Source organism: Paroedura picta, chromosome 12 (assembly GCF_049243985.1).
Source record: "Paroedura picta isolate Pp20150507F chromosome 12, Ppicta_v3.0, whole genome shotgun sequence".
In the NCBI taxonomy this organism is placed as follows: Eukaryota; Metazoa; Chordata; class Lepidosauria; order Squamata; family Gekkonidae; genus Paroedura; species Paroedura picta.
Genome location: NC_135380.1, coordinates 21,758,178 through 21,779,378, shown reverse-complemented (window position 1 = coordinate 21,779,378; position 21,201 = coordinate 21,758,178). Strand labels below are relative to the sequence as shown.

At 42.6% G+C, this 21,201-nt stretch overlaps 1 protein-coding gene across 7 annotated transcripts in view; it reads right to left on the bottom strand.

Annotated features, from left to right (window-relative positions):
* Nucleotides 1-21,201, bottom strand: part of PLEKHA2 (pleckstrin homology domain containing A2) — a 62,656-nt gene that overhangs the window by 13,028 nt on the left and 28,427 nt on the right. For all 7 annotated transcript variants that reach the window (XM_077305540.1, XM_077305533.1, XM_077305538.1 and 4 more), the window contains 5 exons: nt 20,685-20,782; nt 12,265-12,372; nt 3,518-3,664; nt 1,861-1,929; nt 174-244 (listed from right to left, as the gene is read on the bottom strand). In XM_077305540.1, coding sequence (XP_077161655.1) covers nt 174-244; nt 1,861-1,929; nt 3,518-3,664; nt 12,265-12,372; nt 20,685-20,782 — 493 coding nt within the window. The remainder of the gene's footprint in view (nt 1-173; nt 245-1,860; nt 1,930-3,517; nt 3,665-12,264; nt 12,373-20,684; nt 20,783-21,201) is intronic.

Below are 21,201 nucleotides of genomic sequence, written 5' to 3'. Positions count from 1 at the left end.
TTTGGCAGGAGTGAGGGAATGAATCCGCTAAATTTGTGACAGACTTAACATCATGAATCAGTTTGTATCTAACCCTAGTCAGGGGTTTAAAATCGCAAATGTCCCATGTCATATGCAGTTTCATCCTTAGCCTCAGTTCCAAGGCTCTCCAGGAGAACAGATGAAAGTCATACCCGGATTTCACTAGGCATTCATGAGTCTTCTGTACATCTTTCAGGAGGATCGAACGCAATGGTTCCTTATCCTACGGAGACAAACAGCAAAATAGATGCTGGAGAGTGAGAACAGATGTTATGCTACACCCAGAAGCAGATTATACCGAGGTGATATAATTTGAGGAGATATACTTTAGGACAGGGGTAGTCAACCTGTGGTCCTCCAGATGTCCATCGACTACAATTCCCATGAGCCCCTGCCAGCAATATATTACATCCCCTGCTAAAGCAGCAATGCTGGCAGGGGCTCATGGGAATTGTAGTCCATGGACATCAGGAGGACCACAGGTTGACTACCCCTGCTTTAGGAGACCAACTGAGCTGGAAGAACAATAAAACTTCTATATCACACAAAACTTCTCCTAAAGCTCCTATCTGAAAAAGAGATCTCTGGAACTCACAAGCTCATTAGCCTATTCATCCAGCTAGAAGGTGGTTAAATTTTGGCATACCACTATTCAGTGAAATTAATGCGCACATTTGGAAAGTGGGTCAGTGCAAGCCAAGTGAATGCACAGACATAGTGATGTTAAGCTGGCATGCGGTTGCATGCCGCCGTGAGAAGCAAGATTCATAATGTTTGGACTATGTTCAAAAGTCCCCTGCTAGAGCAGGATAACTACAGAATTCCCTTGTGTATCAACACATGCCATCGTTTCAGTTTTATGACACTGGTTATTTATTTAAAACAATTGTGCCCCATGCCATTCAGCACAAAAAGGCTCACACAGCACCTTCCAAAGCTATAATAAAGCAGTCTCATGGTAAAAATCCTAAGAACCACGATAAAACAAATAGGCCAGCAGTAACTCACACATCAATCTTAAAAGCAATACACCAAACAGAGAGGCACATAGAACTCCCTCTTCAAAAGCTGGAACTAAAACATTCCTTTAAAAGTCAGTAGCGAGAGATAAAAAAAAAATAAAGACAACAAAAAAAAAGAAGTAAAATATAAGCCTGCAGGAAAATTTTCACCTGATGCCTAAAACCAGTGACTAAATATCATTGAGCAGGTCATTATGGCAGTATATCAGATTCTCTGAATTCTCAGCTTAACTTTTAAAAAAAGCGAGTCTCTATCTCCTTTCACTGCAGAGATACACCTTTCCCCATCTATATCTGGAATCAGAAAGGGGCAGAGAAAGTGACTAGCCTGATGTCATCAGACCTTGGAACCTAAGCAGGGTTGGGAGACCAGGGTTGTCGCAGGGAGGCAGGCAATGGCAAACCACCTCTGAATACCTCTTCCCTTCAAACCCAACAGGGTCACCAAAAGCCCCCTGTGGCTTGATGGCAACAACAAAGAGATTTCTACCTTTCTTCTTTTTTAAAAAGAAGAAGGAAGCTTGGAATTCAGGGAACCATGCACAAAGATCTTTTTAAAATAAAGTTGTGCTAGTCAACTGCCAACTAAAACAAAAACTCAAACAGTCATACCAATCCACTTTGCAGGGTGGTTTGTACGCATTACTGAAATTAATATATAAAGTTAATTGAATACTTTAAACACATTGACTCAATGCTAACCCTTATTATTATGGCTCTTTTAACTAAAGGAAAATGCAGAATTGGTTCTGAGATCCTTTTATACTAAACCAACCAAGTTCAAATGAGGTCTGTGCATAGTATGCAGGATACTTACCTGCTCACACTTGAAGTAACTGATGGAAATGTTATCCAGGGTAAAGTATCGGCGTTTCCAGCTCTTCCTCTGAAAGACAGAAAGGGAGGCTCTTTTTAATGCGAATGTTTTTCACGTCTTCTTCTAAGGCTGCTTGATGCACTCAAACACTGCAAAGGTCTATGATTTAGTGAGGACTCTTTCAAAGTTGTTTGCACTGTCCTATTAATCAAACTACAAGGTCCTTCTATCGGCATATTAACTATGTAAGAAGAATGGAACAGCCATGTAGAGAGGCAGCGTATCTGAAAATCAAATGCTACTGCATGCTCCACTTATAAACATCTGGTGACACCTATCTGGCTGCTGCTAGAAACAGAGTTGTTAGGAACCCAAAGGTTAAGCTGCAAAATATTTTTTTAATTTTTCAAATATTTATTACATAAAGTGCACTAATTCAGCATATTAAAAACATAGTAATCAACAGACCAAGATAAAATGGACCAAATGCGTTTAGTCCCTGTCTTCCTCAGTGGTTAAATTATTGTGAGGAATGCACTCATGTATAAAATCAAAAGGCTTGCTGGGTGGCAAAGAAAAATGTATTAGGTGCTGCTTCAACTAGTCTTTCTAATGTAAAGATATCTGATTTGGAGCCCACCTTCTGAAATACGCACTTCCAGAGGCCACCACTCTCTGCTTTTGCCCCGCTCTCAATCACCTGTGCATTCCCCCGTGTGTCAGCAAATGCACCCTGGGCTAACCAGGGAAGGGTAGGATAGAAATAAAAAAAATATTGCTATTATATAAATAGAGTTGTTCAAGGCACTTTGTAAAGAGAAAGGAACTTCAGATTATCTCACTGTATAAAGGATATATCAGTTTGCTGCCTGAATTACTTTTGTTTCATCATTTTCTATTGAGTAAGAGCGCCAACTTCTAATCTGGCGAGCCGGGTTTGATTCCCCACTCCTCCCTTGCATGCAGCCAGCTGGGCGACCTTGGGCTTGCCACAGCACTGTGGCAAGCCCAAAAGAAAGCTGTTCTGACCAAGCAGTAGTAACAGGGCTCTCTCAGCCTCACCTCCCTCACGGGATGTCTGTTGTGGGGAGAGGAAAGGGAAGGCGACTGTAAGCTGCTTTGAGACTCCTTCGGGTAGAGAAAAGCGGCATATAAGAACCAACTCTTCTTCTTCTATCTTCTTCATTATATCCAAACTCTCTACCACGGCTAATGTGCTCTGTTCACTCAGGTTTTGGTCATCCTAGCTTCTTTTTACATGTCTTTTCCTATTGATTGTATCAACCCACAAATATATGTGAAGCACTTTGAACACCGGAAATGTTTTACGGAACTTGCCAAGTATTCTGATTTGATCTGATCCAGACAGGAAGTTCTTATATGGTTGAAAGTTATCATACAGACATGGGTTCGAAAAAGCCCTCCCTTGATCCAGATAAACTGTGGCAGTCATTCCGTGACTGAACATCTCATCTTAATAGCAGCTGCCAGAATGTCAAACCATTTGCCTCCTTGCCACGCACTGGCTAGTCTCCTCTTAGCAACCTCACATGGCAGAAGCACAGAAGCAGACGATTCAACCCCTAACCAGTACCACCTGTTAATGCTACCAAGAGCAGTAACAGTATCACAAAGGCAGGGCACGGATGGTACTTACCATGTTCCCTTGCTTTACGCAGTAGCCACTCTTGAGGAGTGGAGGACCAGGTGGCGTTTTGGTACCTGAAGTAGGGATGCAACTCTGGGAGCGTCTCAAAAGAGGGTGGGCTGCTACCTCACCACCTTCAGAGCTGTCCCCTCCATTCTGGGTGGTGGGGGAAAGAGAGAAACAGAAACAATGAGACAGATCCTACGAGGAATAGCAAGAGAGCTGGGACAAGGAATAGCATGAGTGTGAGCATTGGTCTGCCAATTACAGGTATGCCAGAATTCTTACGCCCTACAAGGTTTTGCCAATTACAGTAATGTCAAAATTCTTACATCTCAATGATGGATGAAATGATCAAAGAATCAGCATGGATTTCCATGGATGTGTGGGAAATGTACATGTAGCTTCCGGGTGTGTACAAAATGCCATCAAGTTGCAGCTGACTTATGGCAACCCAGCAAGGGGCTTTCAAGGCAAGTGAGAAACAGAATTGGTTTACCATCACTTTCTTCTACAAATCCTTCCCTGGTGGTCTCCCTTCCAAGTACCAACAGTGCTTAGCTTCTGAGATTGGGCTATACCATGTGCATTGGGACTTCCATGTAGATATGGATGACACTGGTTAGGCTTTCAGCGACAAAGATCAGTGGATGACACTTTCACAGGGCTGTCGTGAATGGAGGGAAATCCATGTATGTCACACAAAGGATGGGAAGAACACAAGTCAAATATTGGCACTGAGTTCAGAATGTTCTCACCCGCAACTCTAGAGTACAAAATTCAAATATTCCTTAAAGCTCAGCATTTTCCTGAAATCCACATCAGGACATCTGAAAGTCAAAGAGCTGAGACAGAACACTGGTGAACAACTCTCTTGAATCTTGCTTCAGCCACAAGCACATTAGATGGCCTGAGGGAAGCCACTGATTACTCGTCCTCTCCCATCTGCAAAAAACTGGTTTGATATCATCGTATCTTTCAGGGCTCTTGTAAGTGAGGGGACATACAGGATGCAAAGTACTTTGCACTCTTGAAATACATGCCATTACATGAATAAGTGTTATGTCTCACTATGGTTCAATCTGAGCTTTAATTTTATAACAGAACTGAATTTCACATATGACTTCTTCATAAAGTTGCCATATTTTCCACCAGCCCCTGCTCTTGAGGCTCAATCAGCACCTTGGTCTGCAATGATTAGTAGGCAATAAACTTTATCTCCATGCCACGAAAACCTCCATTTATTGCCTTCTGTAGACTGAATTGTTATAAGAGGCACAAGTGAATGCCAGGAATCCTTTTTCTTAGTTGGCAATCCTACTGCATGTGCTATGCCGGGCACAGGAATGACCTGGTCCCTGCAGAGTGACTCTGTCTGACTTTCCTCACTTTAAACCTTCATGAAGCTTTGGCAGCAAAAATCTTCAACTGTGCTACTGAAACTAAAGGTGCATTACAGGAGGAGCAATCTGTATGCTGCATTTCATGGATGTGCAGAGAAAGCAAACCAATCAGCACTGGGAGCAAAATTTACCTTTTGTTTGTAAAAGAAGAAAGCTATGATTTATGGCTACAAAGGTATTAGAACATGTGTTGGCATAGCCTGCTGAAATCTCAAAAGTCAGTGTAGATAGCTGAACAACAACTGGGAAAAGGGTATTTATCAGCACACTGCACAGCTCCTTGGGTTACATAAAAAAAACCCCAGTTATGCCCCCCAAAAAGGGGGAGGGCACAGTATAAAACAAAACAGCATATTTCCAAATGGGGATCAATATACATAGGTAGCAGAATGTCATATTCACAGATGTGGTTTTCCTGGACACAGAGTTTTCATTTAACTGCAGAAGGTGGCCTTGGGAAGCTCACAGGCACGCATTCTGCACATGTACAATAATGCACTTTCAGTGTGCTTTTGCAGCTGGATTCCCCTGTGCAGAACAGGAAAATCGACTTCTAAAGTGCATTGAAAAGGCAAAAACCATTATGCGAGGAATTGGCCAGGCTTTACTCCTCATCTTGCTGGAAGCCAAAGAGCTAGAATACATATTCACAGACAACTAAGCTGTTCCAAGGACAAGTATAGATGGTACACAAGGAAAGGCTCAAAGATGTGTATGTGTGTGTGTGTGTGCGCGGGTGTAACAGAATAAGAATATACAGCGGATAAGAATATAGACAATCAAGCTAGAGGTAATCCTGAGACTTCCACAATTGCCTTCAGGTTGAAGAAACAGAAAAGTTTCAATGGCTGGCCTCCCCCCTCCCTTTCAACAGAAAGAGTAGAAAAGCTTCAAGCAGGGTTTTGCTGGCTGCATAAATTACATGGACGGATGCCCACTTCATGTTTTTTAATAAGCTCAGCTCCTTGGTGACAAAGGGGCACACACACTGTCCCATTGTGTCCCCCATTTCGGGTGGCCTGTTCTGTCGGTGAGTCAGGCTCCCTCGGCATGGAAGGTCTGCCTCAAAACACCTCACTGTCCCTGCTAGCTGGTGTTTTTGCCCATGCTTAGCTATGATTTTGAAAGGAAGAGCCATGGGCAGCACAAAACAGCAATTGAGATTTCATTTGTCCTTCCTAAGCAGCCATGAAGGTGAAACCCTGACAAGTCCCACACAGAGCTTGGCAGTGGCTAAGCTAGAGCAAAAAGGGAAGAAAGTTTTTGAAATAGGAACAAACAATGATGCTTGGCTGAAGAGGGGGGAAAAGCTCCATCTGGGAGCAGGTCATGAGGTAAGTGTTCATGTGGCTTGTTTTGAGGAACTTACTCAGAGATTTATGGAGTGATCTGACTCAAGCTTTTTAAGACACGGGCATGAACAGAGCTGGCACTTGCCAGCATCTGAATGTCCTGACATTTTGCAACAAAACAAAACAGAACCTTCTGAGAAGAGCCATGTGGGACCAAAAGTCCCCCGAGTTCAGCTGGACCAAAGGTCCACTAAGTTCACAGCATGGCTAACCAGCTACTACCAGGAAGCCCACAAGCAGGAAAGGCTGTCACAGTTGCATCTTCCTTGTGCTCCCCAGCAACTGATTTAAGGAGGTGTACTATCTCTGGTATTGGAGGCAGTAGGAGCCACTGAGAGCCCAGTTCTCCAATGCATTTGTCCACTCCACCTTTAAAGCCTTCCAGGCAGGCAGCCACAACCACATCCTGTGGCAGCGAGTCCCACAAATTAACTATATGCTGTGTGAAGAAATGCTCCCTTTCTGTTCAAAGGATACCCAGGGCGGATTACAAAATTAGAAAATCCACCCGTTAAAATCATTGGGCTGAAATGAGATTATCCTTTACGAGAACTCCTTTGAGTGCCCCAACCTCCAGAGATCAGATAAGAGACTATCTAAGGGCCTTTTCTGTGGTGGAGCTGCACTTACAGAACTCTTTTCCTGACCGGTTGCCATCACTAGCTTTTAACAGGCAAAGGCTATTTCTATTTGTCTTTGCCTTCAAGGATAACGGTCAGTGATATTTAAAAAACTGATCTCACTTTTTGTTGATCGTATCATTGGGACCCTGCACGCAATTTAAAAGGAGTTCCCACATGGGGACTCCTTCTCTTTAACTGGCAGTATGTTTCCAGAGCCAAACCCTCAAATTTGGCCCAGGGTCTTGGACTTTTAGAGATCGTCTTTGCCATCTACCATGTGATAAATCTTCAGGCATTTGAAGGGCATAATCTTGTCCCCTCTCAGTCTTCTCTGCTCTAGGCTACACATAACCCAGTTCCTTCAACCTTTTCTTGTAGGGCTTGTTTTTCCCTGCCAATCATTTTCAACAAAGCGCAGCGTGCTGTCAAGAGGTCGAACAATTGGGTGATAACGAATGTTAATGTAGAACCAAATCATTTAATTAAACATGGATGGCCCAAGCCACTAATTAAGACACTCATAAAATGTTTTTTTGGTAACAGAGGTCATAAAACCGAGGGAAGACTTCCTCTGCAGCCCGTGCACTCTGTTCCTAGCCTATTGTTGGCACAAGTTGCTTTGTTCCTTAGCCTGCCCCATCCCAAGGGCTCAGGGTGGATTAGCCAGAGCATAATAAAGTCAGTAATTAAGATGCTGAGATACAGAACTAAGAGATTATTTCTGTGTTCAGCAAAAGTGTCTGGTACAGTCTTCCTGGGACAAACCACATCTGAAGGGCGGTGGGTGGGATGCTCACATGAATATTTCTGCATTTTAAGAGGACATAATAGCTGTCCCAGGATGGCAAGTTTGACACAGGGGCAGCATTTAGTCTGCACTTTTTATGTATTTGCACACTCATATGCAAAAACGCCACAGATCTATATAGGGAAATTCTACCCATAAATAAACAGAGTGGTACAACTCTAATTGCCTAGTTCCTTTTACTGAAGAGGCTGGCATTCAGCATGTAACACATGATATGCCACGGAGGTACGGTTCCCTTCTGTAGTGGGCAAAACAACTGCTGTTGGGATGGCACAAACATTGTTTGAAATAAGAGTCATTCTGGATGACACCATGGCTGATTCATACTTATTCACATGTAAGTAACAGTTCTATACTTACCACAGAATGCTTGTGAGTAGAGGGGAGGAAAGGAGTTTAAGGCCTCGATCAGACTTTGAGGTTCCTTTGGTAACTGGGAGCCAATGGCAAACACACACACACACACACACACACACCAGTTTGAGTAGCGCTTGGGAGAAAATCATGGGGAAATGCAATAAACCCATTTCGACTCACAACCAGCCTTGTGAAACATCCTTGTGACATCCTGTCAAGTTACATTAGGGTTGCCAGTTCTGTGTTGGGAAATCCCTGGAGACTCTGGGGGTGGAGCTGGGAGTGGGCAGGGTCTAGGGTGGGGCAGGACTTCAGTGGAGTACAATGCTATGGAGTACAACTTCCAAAGCAGCCATTTTCTCCCGGGAAACTGATCTCTGTTGTCTGGAATTCAGTTGCAATTACAGGGGATCTCCTGGTCCGGCCCGGAGGCTAGCACCCCTAAGTAACATACCAGTGATGGTTTCTGGGCCTACACAGTTTGGGTCTCACCAACGATGTACAGCGGCCTGCCAGTTGCATGGCAGCCTCCTTTTTCAAGCAAGTGATAAAAACTGGGGTGAGGGCTGCCATGCTCTGACCTCACGAGTTGCACAAGCTTCAGTGAAGCCAACCTCACACTCCTCAGGTCTCCTTCCAAGCATTCATAAACTTGCATCACAGGATAAACAGCCCTGCTTTTTTGTAAAGCGCACCACGAATGGAGGACAGTGGTGGCATAATTCCCGCCCCCCCCCCCCCGCTGAGTTAATGAGACACGACAGACTAGTTGTGTTGGCAGCAAGGCCGCACCAGCTGCGCACTAGATTTTGTCATGCCCATGGGCTGGGCAGAGCAGGCTTATTATCGTGGTGTCATTTATTTTAGTTTTCACGTTAGCCTATGCTAAATTATAACCAGGGTTCCACTCATTCTGCGCTTAAAAAGCTGGGGGAGTGCACGCATCAACCTCTAGAGCAGGGGGAGTCAAACTGCGGCCCTCCAGATGTCCATGGACTACAATTCCCAGGAGCCCCTGCCAGCATTCGCTGGCAGGGGCTCCTGGGAATTGTAGTCCATGGACATCTGGAGGGCCGCAGTTTGACTACCCTGCTCTAGAGGCATGGTAGCCCTGGAATGGCTAAGGAGGATATCCCCAGCACAAATCTTGTTTCAGCCGTAGGGAAGCCGCCCTCTCTGAGTTTGCACAGATGGCACACATACCAGTTGGGGATAATTATAATTGTATGGATGCACTTTACAGGGCTGTTGTAAGGACTGAGACTGTACACTGCAGAGATTCTGATTATTAATAATGAATGGTGCACATATTCACTCAACAATGCTGCCTCTCCCTTTCTTCACTTACTCTGAATTTTGACATAGTTTGGTTGCTTAATAATAAAAGGTTGCTCACCTCTGCCATTTGCCATTAGTTTGTACTAGACTTTGGGAAATGATGCATCCTTGGGTGGATCAGATCCACACTGCCTTTTTAATGAAGGCAGGCAGGGAACTTTTCCATGATCAGCTCCCTCAAAATAAATCAGGAGAGATCGTGTTTGCCCGAAGGACCGGCTTCTTTTCTAAGGGTCCAGAAACTCTAAATATTACTCAGTTTGACTTCCATCTAGATTCAGGGCCTGTGCAAATGTTTGCACATATAACCACAACAAAGGAGGCCTGACAGAGTAAGCAGAACAAGCCTCATCACACTTTCTGGATAAAAAATAGCCATGCCAGAGAGAAGCCAAGCTTCACAATGCTGAATCAGCATGCCTTTGGTCACAAAAAGGATCTTGCAGTGTTAGCATTCAGCCAAAGGAAGAGCTGTGCCCACATCTACATTCCTTGCAAATGAATCTGACTCTCCCAATAACTTTAGACTCTTGGGAATTGCCCACCAAAGCCACTGATGGCTTATACCAAATTTGCTTGAAACATACCTCACCTCCTTCTCCTTATTTGGAAATTTTCCCAGATTGCCAAGCCCTTTCACCAGTTAGGAGTCATACGTTACTTGCCTCCTTATATCTTTTTAGTCTAAGACCCTTTGCCCTATAATTGCAGTCAGAACCTACCCTTAAATCAATTCTTTGCTCACCCCTAAAATACCCCCATCCTGTGAGCTGCAAAATACACACTGTGACATGGAATGTGACTTTGATTCTCTTCCTCTTTGAATTATTTGCTTGCTTTAAACCTGGACACTCTGCCTTAGAAACTAGACAAGCATATATAGGTAACTTAATCCCTGTGCTTTACCTTCTCACACTATCTTTCTGGACTCCTGTCTCCCTGTCTGAGCAGAGTATGTTTTACGGGATACACGTGTTTTAAATATTTCACTCCTAGTGAGAGCCTGCTAGTGTTGGGGTACTTGATATTATTTTGACTGCTTGCTAATTCTTCAGCCCATATCTTGTTACTGTTCTCATCACCCCCCCCATTCATATTCTCAGTATTATTCCCAAGATTGTAAAGATACTGGAAGGAATTTTGGCAAAGATTCTTTATAACCATTTTTGTGAGGGACTACCCAGAATCTGTGCATTTCTTTGAGCTGTGTACAGAAGAGAATTAGAGCTAGATTTAGGGATAAACTGGGTAAATGATAGTTTAGGAACTCATTACATGAGGAGCCTCTAAAGAAAAAAGTCAAATCCCTTCTAGATTAAACCTACACCTGCTGCCCACCCAAGCTCAAACTAACTGCACCACTCTATTTTATATTTTCAGTTCTCTTTACATGAGAATAAGAATTTTTCATAAATGAGGCCTCTTAAACAGACAAATCTTAGGACCCATTTATGTAACAACCCAACCCTAAACCTAAACCAACAGCACCTTCAGCAAGTGAGTGTGAGAATTGGTGAAAAGACTGTTTCCTTGCTTATGCTCAGCTTATCTTGCGTGTCAAGTCAAGTTTATTCAATACAGCACTGCGGCCAGATAAAACCACTGGTAATAAAACATTGTGCAACAAAGATGACATTTTCTAAGAATGGATGAGAAAGTTTAGAATAGTTAAAATTCCATGGTTGCCAGATACATTTTAGAAACTGCATAGTAAAATTCTAAGACCATTAATGAAGCTTTTGTTGTCTTCCCCGTGTGTTATGCACATAAGCACAACATTTGGCAACCTGAATAATAATATGGGTCTTCTGTTCCACAGTCTGAGCTGTCTGAGAGATCCCTGAGTAATGGCAGGATCAACTTACTTATTGCTGGGTGAAAAGTAGGGCACCTTAAGAGCACATGTTTGATTATCTCCCCAAAACTGCATAAGTCTTTTGGCTAATGGGGTTTTCTTAAAGTGGCCCACCAGAATGGCAGAAGGTAACACGGAGCATCTTGCTAGTGTGAATTTAGGCTCCAATTAGAAAATGGACCGCATTCATACTGACATATTTATTCTAAGCACACATGATACAAAATATGGCTTTTGTTTTTGAATGAACCTGCTGGTTATCGGTCTGCAGTCCAGAGTGCTACTATGAACACTTAACACAAAAGCACCTGTTCCTATGCAGACTTACACTAGAAATGCATAGACACAGAGAACATGAGGTTGCTTTATACTGAGCAGGAATACTTTATGTATTTATTTATTAGATTTTTATACCGCTCTCCCATATGGCTCAGGTCAGTTTACATATAACGTCGCGGGGTAATATATGGAATGACCTAAGATATCACGTAGTCAGAATCAACATCAACAATAATCCAACTGTGGTTCTAAAATAACATAATTTCAATGGTTTGGATCAACAATAATATAACAGGAACAACAACGTAGATAGAAAGCCCGAGAGGTCAGATTGGTTCAGGCCATGAAGGAGGTTTCAGGGGAGGGGGGGGGGAGTTGACAGGACCTGTGGATGTTATTGGGTTGATTGGTCCCAGGCAAATGCCTGGTGGAGGAGCTCCCTTTTGCAGGCCCTGTGGAATTGTGGGAGTTCAGGCAGGGCCCTGATCTCTTCAGGGAGCTCGTTCTACCAGGTGGGGGCCAGGACAGAAAAATACTGGTCCATCAGCAATATTATTTACTATGTCAGACAGCAACTGTCTTGAGAGATTTTCCCCAACACTGCTGCCACAGATTTTTTCAACTGCAGATGTCAGCAACTGAATCTAGGTTAATCCACACGTTTGGCCATGGAGTTATGGCCATCTCCTCATGTCCTTCTCTGCAGTATGAGCTTTGGTCAAATATTTATTCTTTCCTCACCTGGTTGACAGATATGGGCGTCTGCACAACCACCCCGCCGATGATCTCAGTCTTGTAGGGGGGTTTTGCAACATCGGAGGTTGGAGACAAATTCCCAGTCTTTGGTACCTATGAAGTAAGAGGGAGATGCTATGTGTCATGCATATACTTCCTTCAGAGAATCCACTAGTGCTAGACAAGGCAACCTCCAGTACTGTAAACATTTCCCCAGACCTTCAGCCACTCACTAGCATGTTCCAAAGTTAAATACTGAGTCAAACTACCTTGTTATCATACTGTACGGTTTCTGGGATAGGGATGACAGCTGGAATTTGGAAACGGAAGAAGAAAAATGTGGCAACTGAAAAAAAAGCTTGGAGAGGGAAGAATTGCAGATTCTCAGTGCTCAACACAATTCCAATTACTGGATCAACTGCTAAAACAACTGCAAATAAGGTAGGCGTACAGAAAACCCAAGATAAACAAATGGAATATCCAAATGTCCCTTTGTATTTGTGTCTCTGTAGGTTATTATTTTAACCTTTAAAACCTCATGTACCAATTTAAAATGTTAGTGTTTTAATGTGTAAACTATTTAAGAACTTCTAGGTCGAAAAGGCAGTTTAAATAATAAGTATCCATGTTTCCTTGATCTTGTGATCTACTAGGCTAGGAAGCAGCCCTAACTCCTTGTCCTTCCCCTCAGCTGGAAAAAGTCTGAAAGACACATCAGCCTGTTGCAGTAGATAGAACACGTACTTGGGTCTGGGACAGTCAGGTGCAAACCTGCAATCCATCAGAAAAGCTTGCTGGGTAACCTTTGGCCAGCCACACACTCAGCCTAACCTACCTCACAAGGTTGTTGTGAGGATAAAATGGATGAAGGAAAACAATGTTGTAAGCTGCTTTGGGTGGGCATTATGTGAGAAAAGTGGGGGTAAGAATTATATAAAGAAATTTCCATTTGGAGATTGAAGAAACAAAGTGTCCTGGAGTCCATGCTAAATCTGCTGCAAGCAGGGCAGACACTTGACTGCAGCTACTGTTTTGCAACAGACCTTCTGTGGCCACAGAAAGTATGTCTTTACCAGTCTGGCAAATCAGGAGGTAACACCAACGTCATGGTGGTTTTATTATGTTGACTGCAATTCTTTTCTGTATGCTTTGTTAAGACGCCTAAGACGCCTAATGTGTGTGTTCTGATTTAGGGGTGGGGGAGGCCCTACCTAATTTTAACTCTTCATATTAATGCCACAATCCTTGTCACCAAATTATGAAAGAGGATGGCTATGGACTGGAAGCCAAGCTAGCCCAAAGATACCCCAAGAGAGGGTAGGAGACATCCGTCTCTGGAATGTTTTCGGGTGGATTCAGCCCCACCAGTGAAGCTAGAGCTATCAAATACCCATCAAATCTGGAGGGCTTGGGTGCCAAGGTCTCTTCTCCTGGACCTCTGCAATATCACTCTCTAAACGTCAATAGTTGTTCTTATAAAGTAGGTATTCCCCATTACTATGTATGGATGTGAAAGTGAAGAAAGCAGACAGGAAGAAATCTGATTCATTTGAAACACAGAGTGTTGGAGGAGAGTTATATGGATACTTTGGACAGCCAAAAAAGAAAAATAAGTGGGTTTTAGATCAAATCAAGCCTGAACTTGCCCAAGAAGCTAAAATGACCAAAGTGGGGCTATCATACTTTGATCACATTATGAGAAGACATGCAGGGTTTCCATAAGTCAGAAGCGAATTGAAGGTACTTAACATGCATCAAGAATCACTACCAGGTAGAATTACCTCTTTCCTCCTTGGAGATTAGAACTATTGATTTTCCAACTGCAATATGAAATTTGCTCACCTGCTGCAGTGATGCTGGCACTGTCTGATGGCCTTTATTATACCGGGTGTTGCCTTTGAAGTGCCTGCCCAGAATAAGGGCACAAAGATGCTCAGGCATCCTCCCACAAGTTGCCATAACATCACCACCACCACCTGTGTGGCCCTTTGGGTGCTAATCCCACAGAGATGTCTGGCAGCTCTAGGTATGCACAAGTCTCTCTCTGGGTGGAGCATAAGGGTTAAAGCCATCCCTGTACAACATTCAGGTTGAACCAGATAATTTCAGACTATGGGTCTCTCTTGCATTTCCCCTGCTAAACTGTAAAAACTCATCTTTACAATCTTGTAGCACATTCAGGTTGGATTGACTTCCCTCCATCCCAAAGGTAAAGGCAGGCTGTGGGCTGGGCTGGTAAAACTCGCTAAGGTATTAGTAAGCTTTTAATAGGCTAACACCCAACTGGCCTAAATCCTTGCTGGCTGCTATGATGCAGCTTTCACCATTCTGTTCTCAAACCGCACTGGGCATGTGGAAGGCAGCAAAAATGCTGAACTCAGCAAATGAATGACGAATGGCTGCCTGTCTAGAGAGAGGACCCGAGAGCCCGGAAAGCTTGCTAAAAATTAACTCACTGGGGAACCTGAGACTTCCAAGGTAAAAACTGGAAATGAGGGCTGAGTGATAAGATATCAAGACTGCAGAGTGGGTCTTATCTGAAAGAAGGGAATCATGGCAATCTTTCTTGTTTGAAAATGGATAAACAGAGAACTCTAAGGTGCTTAGCACAGTGGTACTCAATAACAGTTTAATGGCCATGGTTGGTTTCTGCACCAACTGATAACTGGACACAAGTCCCTTTATAGACCTTTATGTTGATGCAATCCATCCTGAGTCCACAGAGAGAGGGCGGACAATTAAGTATTAAGTATAAATAAATAAATGTCAGCTATCAGGATGGGCTATCAGCTTTTTCAAGCAATCAAAAAATGATACATGATGGCTATAATTACTGTTGAACATCACCCCATGAATAAGCTTCATCAAGCAACTGACTTAAAGAGACACCTCAGTGGTTTTCTCTCTGCTCTTAGTAAGGTCATGGTAGGCTCGGTTAATTGGAATAACTGTTTGAGAGGACAAGAATGTATTCCAAATGTCACCTTTCAGATTAAAATTCTCTCAAGACAAGAGTCTATAGCCAAAATGCCAAGAGTGACATACAGAGTGTGAGAGATCTTTTGTATTTTAATAGATTCTCTTGATCCAAGGTTTGTATTGGGGAGGTGAGAGAGATCAAGCAAAATAAGAGAGATCAAGCAATCCATTTACAAACACAAACTGCATTATGTCGGTGCTTCACAGGAATATGAAAGACAGTAACATGTTGCTTAGGTGACTATGGTCTTTAAGTTGTAATCTTTACAACTCCGGACCCTCAAAGACAACTTTGTGAATGGATTTATCTATAGAGGAGCCTTCTATGTATCTGGCAGAGAACCTCTGAAGGTTGCAAATAATTTTGTGAAACATCCCTGCTATAGTCTTCCATTCTTGTGCAGTATCATGGCCAGGTCTGTGGAGACTCCTCATTGTTCAATACAAACTGAGAGGTCATCCCCACCTCTCCAATTACTGAGGAACACCCCTAACACTCAGCTTCTGGCTGCACAGAAGAAAACTGCTAAAGTCTGATAAGAGATGTTTCAAGAAGCCATTATTTGCCCTCCCACTAGAGAACGGATTCCAAGAAACCTCTGGTCCTCAGAGCATGGATTGAGGGGTGGGGGAGAAATCACAACACTGGAGAATTTCAGCGGCAGCTTGGTGATGGAACCAGTGAAAGCCAACCCCTGAAATACAGCTGCTGGAGCAGGAGAAACGTGTGCTTTGATCTCTTAAAGGACTGTGTTTGTAGTGGCGCAACCCTTTCTGAAAACCACAGAACAGCCGGAACACATGGCAGGGTGCTCTTCCCCACAGGTTCCATTTGATGTGGCAACAGTATGACAGCCGCTGAGGAGGAAGGAAACTCATCCATCTAAGCTGGCCCCTACACCAAGGTTTGGCCTGAGATGCTTCAAATCTCACCAGTATTAATTTGAATAAGACAAAGAAAAACGTGCAGCTCTTCGTGGGAGTTTAATACATGTGCAGAGCTAGATCTAGGCAATTACCCCAAAGTTTAGAGTATATGTGGATTGTGAACAGGTATCTCCAATGATGTTAGCATAGCAAGCTTATTCATATATTCCATATAAAAGGGTAAAAGTAACCCCTGTGCCAGGACCGAGTCATGTCTGACCCTTGTGGTGACATCCTCCAGCGTTTTCATGGCAGACTCAATATGGGGTGGTTTGCCAGTGCCTTCCCCAGTCATTACCATTTACCCCCCAGCAAGCTGGGTACTCAATTTTACCGACCTCGGAAGGATGGAAGGCTGAGTCAACCTTGAGCCGGCTGCTGGGATTGAACTCCCAACCTCATGGGCAAACAGCTTCAGACAGCATGTCGCTGCCTTACCACTCTGCTCCACAAGAGGCTCCTGCGCCACAAGAGGCTCCATCATATTCCATATATTCATGCACAATAAATGGGAAAGGAAAGGCAACTGTAAGTTGCTTTGAGACTCCTTCAGGTAGAGAAAAGCGGCATATAAGAACCAATTCTTATTATTCTTCTAGAAAGGCAAGACTCACAGGCTGAGAAAACAACAAACTGAAATCTTGGAAACACAATACAGATCTAATAATCTGCATTTGAGGGGAATACCAGACGATTTTGAGAGGCTAAGCTCTGAAGAGAATTTTTGGGAATCACTCCAAGATTATTTCAAGATACAAGGATAGTTTCCTGACATTGACCAGATATTTAGAGTACATTTAAGATTTGCATTCAAGAATAAGATATTATTGAGATATACTGGTTTGTTTTACTCATAAGAAAATACAACTCATAAGAAAACACAACACACAATACTAAAGAATCAAAAAGAATCCCCATTTAGGGTAGTAGAAAAGAAGTGCAAATCTTTCAGGATCTACTAATCTACGCTAAAGAAAAATGGAAGATTTTGACTTTTTAAGACAGACTCTACAAAGAAGTAAATAAAATATCACCGGAAGATATCATTTTGCAATAGAGGTATATTTATCATAAGGAAGGAAAGTAATTAAAACAGAAGAACAAACCAGGCTATTGGCTGAAGAAGTCAAGCAGAGGATCCAGAGAAACAGAAGAAAAATCTTCAAGCAGCACAAAGCAAAGACCACCTAAGAGCTCAAAAGAAGAAACAGCTAAGGCATCAACATTGGGACAAAATGGATGAATTAAATTATGCTAAAACTTCAAGATGAAGACATAATGATATTTGGATACATGAATGGAGTTGTAGATATCCAAAGAAGGATAGATCTAGAAATTCTAAACATGAATAATTATACAAAAATATATTCCAGTATTTGGAAATATTGAAATTAGAAAATGTCTGGAAGATCAAACATTCAAAAAACAAAAAAAAGAAAGAGAAATTTCACATTCTTTTCTGACAGATATCAAATATATTCAAGACATCAATTATATTCAAGAACATACACACATTGGATATCAAAAAAATCTCACAATGAATCTAGATAAAGCAGAGAGTCAACTGAATATATTCAGAGATCATAACTCTATAGAAGTAGCTTAGAAATGGAACAGAAAACCAAGAAGAAGATGGCGACTAAACAATTCTCTTTTACTACAAGCTGATGTAATTTAAAAAATTTAAAAATATTTGGAAGAATTTTTTAAAATAACTAATACAGAAGGAATGCCCTTTACTTGGGAAGCAAGTAGTTTTCACTAGAGGAATCTTACTAGCAACTGCTACCAAGAAGGAAAAAAAAACCAGAACAAAGCAAGCTATTAGTTGAAGAAATTCAGAGACTGGAGTAAGAGCTAAAAAAATATTCCAACAAAGGCGTTTTGAACATGCAAACAAACCGGGCCTATATATTTGGCATTCTGTCTTAGGAAGAAGAAAAAGAGTAATTATATGTTCAAAGAAAGGAACTCAAAGCACATATGCAGAAAAATAAATAAAACAATTAACCAATGCGCTTGCAGGACTCTATAAAAAGAAGTCTGTTTCAGAAAATGGAATAAGAGAATATTTAATATATATCCCAATTACAAAGTTTGTCAGAACACAGAAAAATTTAAATCAAGCAATAATAATTCAATTCATTTTCCAGGCAAAAAGAAGTATGAAATGGACAAAGCACCAGGCCTTGGTGGGCTGACAGCAATGAATTACAAACATTTTTAAAAAGTCTTAATAATACCATTACAAAAAGTTATACATGAGATAGAAGAAGGAAAGACAATATCTCCATCATGTGAAGAGGTGAATATAACATTAATATAAAGAAGGCAGTGACAGTCATACAAATCTCTCTCTTTACTGAATGTAGGTTACAAAATCATCACAATAATGGCGGAAAGACTAAGAAAATGCATATCATATTGCCTAACAAATTACCAAAAGTTTTGAAAGATATTTGAATATACAGCGACAGCACCTAGAATAATTTATGCAGCAAAATGTAAATCAGAAGTCTGCCCAAGCTTAGAATGGGAAAATAAACTTGCCAATTTTGTAGTAACGGCAAAGTTAACTTATTTGTGATACAGATCAATTTCAAAATTTGAGGAGAGATGGAGTGCTTATTATGCAAGCAGCAGATAAGCTCAGAATGAACAACAATTTAAAAAACAGTACATAAATGTATTGCAATGCATATAATGTTCTACAATGTTTTATGTAAACCGCCCAGAGCCGTAGGGAAGGGTGGTATAAAAATCTAAATAAACAAACAAAATAAACGTATTACGATGCAGAAGGAGAATAAGTTTTTAATATAGAAATATAAGGAAGTGGATTTTGGACAAAATATGTTTTATTTTTTATTATTAAGTCTATAATAGACTTTTTAAAACTTAGGCATATTAGAAGTTTTGTCGGGGTCATACACAGGGGAGACAAGATGGCAGCTGTGATACAATAACGTGAAGCCAGTGCTCGGCTTACTTTTGTTGCCTTCTATCTCTCGAAGCTGTGTCTAGTACGTAAAAATTATGACCTATGTAACATGGAATATGTAGTGATGACAAAATTAATGTCATTGTAAAATACATCAGTTAGGAAATTTGAAATCTAAAATGCTTGAAGGACTATTGTATTCTGTAGTGGATTGTAATGATAGGGATTTTGGGGAGAAATATACCCTGTGCTATACCCAGAAGTGTATAATGATTTTTGATATCTGTGATTTATTATATGGTTCCTCCTTTTCTTTCGTGCTCCTTTCATATTATTATCTTGTTTTTCAAAATCAAAATATATTATTTAAAAAAAGGAAGACAAATGCGAATAGCGTCATTGTAATTACTAAGCATGCTGCAAGAAGAACATGATAAGAAAAATATGAAGATAGGTAATGATTAGCCTTGCTTTGGTTTTGGCTGCTTACGTGAGACACCAAGACCAGAAGGCTTGTTCCCCCACACATTCCTTGACACGTGGGTTGTGTTTGGCTTGGTGGGTCAGAAACTATACAGGCCTCTTTTACAAGAAGCACAAGCAGCATAACACCAATCGTTGCAATACTTGCATAAAAGTATAAAATTCCTTATCTTTAAACCGCCCGTGGCGCCGCGGGCGCCACGGACTAAATAATTCGTTAAGGGGTCTTGAGGTGGGCTTTGTCCGTGATGAGGAAGGGTCCGGATTGGACCCTTCCTCACGACAGACAATCGGAGGGACCAATCGGCAGGCGCAAAGCGCCTGCCAATTGGTCCCTCCGATTCCCAGCCCCAGCAACTGCGAGCCGCGCGCAGCACGGCTCGCAGTTGCTCCCAGCCTGATGTGGTGAGAGGCGCTTCGCGCCTCTCGCCGCATCAGGCCGCCGCCCCAGGGAGCCCCCGGCAGTCGCACGAACCGCGGCTGCCGAGGGTTCCCTGCCTGGCGGCCTGACGCCGAAAAAAGCCCGCCGCCGCCGCCGACAACCAAGCCGCCGACCAGCCCGCCGCCGACAACTGTAAGTTCCTAGCGCCCGCTGCATTTCCCTGCAGCGGGCTTGGTTACTAGTGTAATAATATTTGTATAAAAACCACACTCCTTCAGCAACTCATTAAATCCCTTAGCATATATAGAAAGTAACATTTTCCCAAAAAATCCTACCCAGGGATGTGATAGTGGAAAGTGCTTTCAAGTCACAGACAACTTATGCCAACCCCACAGGGTTTTCTGGACAACAGAGGATAGGATCTGCAGTAATAGATTTAAAACCAGTAGTTCTCAACCTGGGGGTTGGGACCCCTTTGGAGGTCGAAGGATCCTTCCACAGGGGTCACGGCAGGGCAAGCAGCTTGGCCGGGGGGGGGGGGGAGGTACCATCCACACAACAGCCTTGTAGGGTAGATAGAGCGTTTGTCTGTGTGGAGCAGTGGAAAAGAGTGAGATTGGAATGTTGGGACAGGAGGCAGAACTGTACTGAGAAACCCCGGAAAACAAAAAAGCACTCTTGGAGAATGGAAAGTGCTCACACATGGCAACATACCGTGATCTTGCTGGCCCGATTGAGTGCATCCACCCAGTCCTGCAGATCCTTCTGGTCGCTGGCTTGTAGGAAATAGCGCTGCGACAAAGCATTGATAACTGTGGACACAAAGATCATCATCAGAGGTCAGCAAGGGAAACCTTTGTGCATCTCATCAGTCCCCGTGACTGTCCTCATCAGCCCCCTTCAATGGAGCAAGTGACACCTTCCCGAAGCACTTCAGATTTGGGAAATGGCACTTGGAGGGGGGAAGCTGATGTTCCTTTTCCTGAAGCACCACAGCCCTGATCTGAATTAGGCCTTGTGCATCTGGGAACTCATAAGCTCATACAAGTTGTACAGATCTGGGGGGAAAGCATAACACACACTTAAGATGCTGAAGGTCAAGCTGTAGCTTGCACACAAGGCAAGGAGGAACCAGATTTGAACCAGGAACTTCCTATTTTGTGTTATCAGCTCTCATACAGCATTCACAGATTCTGCATGCAGCCAATTGTGCACAGCTAAGCCTGGATAT